The sequence below is a fragment of the Parasteatoda tepidariorum genome, chromosome 10 (genome assembly GCF_043381705.1).
Source record: "Parasteatoda tepidariorum isolate YZ-2023 chromosome 10, CAS_Ptep_4.0, whole genome shotgun sequence".
NCBI classification, from domain to species: domain Eukaryota; kingdom Metazoa; phylum Arthropoda; class Arachnida; order Araneae; family Theridiidae; genus Parasteatoda; species Parasteatoda tepidariorum.
Window position 1 is genome coordinate 36,103,908 of NC_092213.1, and position 5,937 is coordinate 36,109,844.

At 30.6% G+C, this 5,937-nt stretch overlaps 1 protein-coding gene across 1 annotated transcript in view; it reads left to right on the plus strand.

Annotated features, from left to right (window-relative positions):
* LOC139426833 (tigger transposable element-derived protein 6-like) overlaps nt 1–4,699 on the plus strand; it is a 6,217-nt gene extending 1,518 nt beyond the window's left edge. The window contains exon 2 of the mRNA XM_071186933.1: nt 4,598–4,699. Within this exon, the coding sequence (XP_071043034.1) occupies nt 4,598–4,699 (102 nt within the window). The remainder of the gene's footprint in view (nt 1–4,597) is intronic.
* Nucleotides 4,700–5,937: the final 1,238 nt, after the last annotated feature.

Here is a 5,937-nt window from a genome sequence, read left to right on the forward strand (position 1 = left end):
GGTGAGGCAGCCAACAGGACTTGAGGGGGGCAGAAAATTCTAAACCTGTGCATTTCAATATTAATTTGAAATTGAAAACAGTTCACATCTTTTTCTTAATCACACTATTCTAAATTTCAGTTGTTGAGGAAAGTAAATTTTGTTTTAAAGTCTTTCCCACCCGAGGTGGGAAAGACTCTTGCGCGCCGAAGCCTATCAATTAAAAATGAAAACTGTTGCCAATGAGAGAAAAGAAATATCATAGGTTTTATTGATACATACGTATTAGCGTTTTATATAATATAGATTTCTAGTTTTCAGTGACTGAATCCTGTCTAAAGATCGAATGTGCATTGCAAATGCTAAAAAATAAGAAAACAAATTTCATACATGTAAATTGTGGTTATCTTAAAACAAGCAAATAAATAGTTTTTGATTTATAAATCTTAGTTGAGCTGAAAATAATTATGCCTTACATTAATATTCACCTCTTACATTCCATCTACAGTGCTCACACTTATTCCTAAGGGATTTTTTTCTTCGACTTGTCGATTGCCGTTCTAAATTACAAAAATTCAAGATTTTCCTGTAATATTTATCAGAAACTAATAGTTTTATTAGGCTCATAGAAAGTTTTTGAAAATGTTTCTAAGTTTTATTGATTTTAAATTTATAAATTAAGAACTTTAAACAATAAAAAAAAATTATTACTGTGCAAATCCTAATTATGAATTTTTTTTTTTAAACTGATTAAAACTATTTTTGAGTGTTTGTTTCTTATTGAAAAATCTGGCTATGTGCCCTGAACTTTGAAAGTATGACTTAAATACTTGCAGATAATTTATTCTAAGGCAATGTTAAAAACAATATGAAACCTTTGCTCAATAGTTTGCAGAATGCTTATTGTCTAGCTCTAGCATGCACGGAAATACCTAATTTTTTGTTAAATAGGTATAGACTGAGCTGAGCATGTTGCTCTTTTCAAGATATCCTGGACAAATTTAGCGTAATATAAATCGACTCTCAAAACAAACTCTGGAAGAACTTTAATATAGAGGAAGAAGGCACGAGCGCTTGGTAAAACAACTCTTCAACGATCGGCAACCCTAGATAAACTTTTCTGGGAGGAAGCTGGACGAAAAGTTGAAGTTGAGGTTGAGTTGGACGAATTTCTTTAAGTGTGATATGGCCTTAAGTCTCTTATTCGCCACCCTAATTAGTTGATAATTTTAAAATTTTGTTAATTTTTTTTCTGTGGCAACTCTGTATTTATGTTTGTTGTAAATATATTTCACAATGACAATTTGTATTTTTTACTTAATTTGTTTATGTATATGTTTCTTAAGAGATTTAAACCTGCAGATAAACTTTCTGGTATTCAAGCAAAGCCAATTTGCTTTTGAAATATTTCCAAACAACTTTTCCGGAAAAAAAAAATTTTCTGATAAATATTAAGAGCACGAATAAAGTGAATAATGAGAATTTTTTGAAATTCTTTTCTCTAATATACGTTTTATTGAGAAATATTCAAGAGCTGAATAAATTGAATAATCAGAATTTTTTGAAATTCTTTTCTCTAATCTACGTTTTACTTCAAAATAAATATTGTGTGATTTGAGGAATAGATAATGGTTCAGGTAATATTCTGAAACTGGCAATTACTGTTTCCGAAATATTGCATGAATCTGTTTTGAATTGGAGAATCTTAGTAAAAAAAGAAAAGTTAGGTTTTAAAAACAATGTAAATATAGAAAAAAGAAACAGATGCTTAAAATGAGCACTGTGATGAATAAATTACAAATGTTTCAGTTAATATCACTAAATTAATATCTTTTCAATGCTTTACGATAATAAAAAAAATCGTGCTTATTTAAAATTAATTTACTCCTGTGAGTTTACGAGTATAATATTATGAAGTGATTTGCAATTAGAGGAATACTAAATTTTTTTTTATCCAATGCCCGCCCGGATATTAACTTACGTCATTCGGGTTTCGGAAGAAGCAGATTTATTGATCTCTTCAGGAGCACCACATTAAGTAGGCCAACGCGGACACATCATAGTGCAAAGAGAAGGAAAGAAATCTGCAGATTATATGGCATCTATGTCATATGCAGTATTTGAACCAGAGACCTTTCTGACTCGAAGTTGGCATAAGTGGTTGTGATTCCTTCATTTAGTTATTTTCGTACCTCAAAGATTTGAAGGTGTAGATCGTTGTACAGTAGATACAGTCTACAAAAATATACTTTTTTAAATCTTTTCTTAAAATACTGCTAAAATGATATTAAAAAAAAATATTAAAAAAATGAAAAAGAGTAAAATTGTTTCCTAATTATAAATATTTGATTTCTTTAAAAACATCCTCCCTGACCACTGTACTAACCGGTCAGCTTATATTTAACTAAGCATGTTTTCTCAACATCAAATAAAATAATTTTGGCACAAGTAGTTGTGATTCCTTCATTTAGTTATTTTCATTTCAACGTGTATCTCAAAGATTTGAAGGTGTAGATCGTTGTTGTTGAAATAAGTAAGATTAAAAAGGGGGATCCTATAACAAGTAAACTTAAAAATTTAAATCCATTTTTAGATGACAAGGAAGTCTTGCGAGTTTCTGGAATACTAAAAAATGCAAATTTTACTGTTAACAAGAAATTTCCCATTATATTACCAAAGAACAGTAAACTAACTTATATTGTTATTGAATATTATCATAAAAAGTATTTCCATCTCGGCGCACAATCACTTTTGTATTGTATTCGTCAAATATACTGGCCGATTAATGGCAGAAATTTGTGTAGAAAAATAGTTCAGAAATGTTTAATTTGTTTTAAAAATAATCCAAAACTTATTGAACAAAGTATNAGTGCAAAGAGAAGGAAAGAAATCTGCAGATTATATGGCATCTATGTCATATGCAGTATTTGAACCAGAGACCTTTCTGACTCGAAGTTGGCATAAGTGGTTGTGATTCCTTCATTTAGTTATTTTCGTACCTCAAAGATTTGAAGGTGTAGATCGTTGTACAGTAGATACAGTCTACAAAAATATACTTTTTTAAATCTTTTCTTAAGATACTGCTAAAATGATATTAAAAAAAAAATATTAAAAAAATGAAAAAGAGTATAATTGTTTCCTAATTATAAATATTTGATTTCTTTAAAAACATCCTCCCTGACCACTGTACTAACCGATCAGCTTATATTTAACTAAGCATATTTTCTCAACATCAAATAAAGTAATTTTGGCACAAGTAGTTGTGATTCCTTCATTTAGTTACTTTCATTTCAACGTGTATCTCAAAGATTTGAAGGTGTAGATCGTTGTTGTTGAAATAAGTAAGATTAAAAAGGGGGATCCTATAACAAGTAAACTTAAAAATTTAAATCCATTTTTAGATGACAAGGAAGTCTTGCGAGTTTCTGGAATACTAAAAAATGCAAATTTAACTGTTAACAAGAAATTTCCAATTATATTACCAAAGAACAGTAAACTAACTTATATCGTTATTGAGTATTATCATAAAAAGTATTTCCATCTTGGCGCACAATCACTTTTGTATTGTATTCGCCAAAAATACTGGCCGATTAACGGCAGAAACTTGTGTAGAAAAATAGTTCACAAATGTTTAATTTGTTTTAAAAATAATCCAAAACTTATTGAACAAAGTATGGGTAACTTACCCAATGAAAGAGTTACGCCAACATTTCCTTTTAATTATACAGGTGTTGATCATTGCGGACCGTTTTTTATTAAGTATAAACACCAAAGAAAGGGTTCTTTAAACAAAATATATGTCTGTATATTTATATGNGATGGAGATCCCCGGAATTGGCTTAACTTCTGGAATACTTTTAAGAAAATTCATGAAGATTCTAATATAGATAAGCACTCGAAGTTTGTTAACTTGATCCAAGCTACAACTCCAAAATCGAAAGCTAGAGAAATAGTTAAAAGTTTTCCCACAACTAAAGAGAATTATCCCAAAGTTATTGAGCATTTAAAAAACCGTTTTGGAAGAGAAGACATTTTGATACAGCTGTATGTGCGCGATCTATTAAATATTGTGCTGTCGAATGCTAGTGGGAATAAGATTTTTAATTTATCATTTTTATAAGATAACCTTGAATCGAAACTGCGATCATTGGAATCGTTGGGTGTTACCCAAGACAAATATGCTAGTATTTTAGTTCCCTTAGTGGAAACATGTTTACCCCAAGATACCTTAAAGATATGGGAGAGAACTATGAAAACTTGTATTGGGAATAATTAATATTTGCGTTTATTATTACTCTTTTTGTCAATGTATATGTATTATGTATAGTAATGTGTTTGTGAATATTGTGTTGTCTACTATTGAAATAATTTTAATTATTTCAATGGGGGAGGGAGCATGTTAACGCTTATTAAGATATGTTCAATTTCAAGAAATAAAGTTAGCACCCACGCATGATCTTCTAAAGGATCATGAGTGGGTGGAAGCGGAAGAAAAATAACCATTTTCTCGTTCTCTCTCGGCACAGAGAATCACGCGGGTCAACCGCTCCTCCCCAGCTCGACAAGGACGCTTTGCTGTTTCTTATAATTGAATAAAATTTTTGTTTGAATATTACAGTCTCTACTAGGAGTAACATTGCATTTGATTGCTTCAGATTGTCGTCGAAAATTAGCAGAGCTTGCCGTAGATATCGAAACAACCATTAAGCAGAAAACATAATGGAGCTATTAACAAGTATTCATACAGAATATAATATTGATCACGAAAAGATCAGAGCTACTATTTCAGATAATGGATCAAATTTTGTAAAAGCGTTTAAAGAATATGGAATAAAAGAATGCGTTATGGAAAAATATGAAGAGGATGACCTAAATATAGATATGGAAGACAATATGTTTTTGAACACTTATTCAGACGACGAAATTTCCTCCTCCAAAATTAATGTAACAAACAACGTAGAAAATGACAAAACAAATCCACGATTACCATACCTTCCCAAACATATAAGATGTAGTGCACACAAATAGTATGTGGCGTACGCACATGAATGTGATAAACAAATGCAACATATATAATGGAAAGCAGTAGTTCGTCCAAAATATGCAGAAATTGTAATTAATTTAATATGTTTACTCTTCCACACCCGTGTGAAACTCGATGGTATTCACTGTATGATGTGCTTAGAAAAATTCCGCAAATCAAGCCAAAATGTGGACTTTTATTTCAAGCTTTAAAAATTAGGAGCTTTTATTTATGCTCAAGAATTCAGATACACAGAGGAACGCCTGGCATGCACTAGGCCTATCGCGGAAGTTTTAGATATATTGCAAGCCAAAACATTTACATACTACGGAGTTCTCTTACCCACCTTAGTGGCACTTATGCCTTTATCACACGAGAGAAAATAAGAGCAACCGTAAGTGTAGCCTCCACTCTAAAGGCAAATTCTCCAAAAATTGCTCGAAAAATCCTCATGTGATATAGAAATCATGGTTGCCCGAAATATCAGCAAATTTCTTACTTGAACCAATCAGATCGTCTGCAGCTTATGACGTTTCATTTCATTTTCATTTGTAAACAAAATATGGCGACTAACAGAGAAATCGAATGGAATAATGATATGACAGAATTTTTTATAAATGAAATAAAACTGAAAGAACATTTATTGAATATTAAATCACCCTTATACAAAATTCGAACTTTGAAGAGGGTATCACACGATGAAATTACAAATAAAATGCAATTGATGTTCCCTCAACATGAATGCTATTTTAATGGTGAGTGCAGTTAACACTTTATCTCAGATTTTTAATGTATTTATAACTTACTGGAAATTTTATTTTTTAAAGAAATATAAGTTAATACTGCATTTACATTAATGCAAAATAGTTCGAAATTATTCCAAAATAGCACAATTTCCTGTTCCAAAAGTTTGTTTTACGAAGATTTAGTCATTG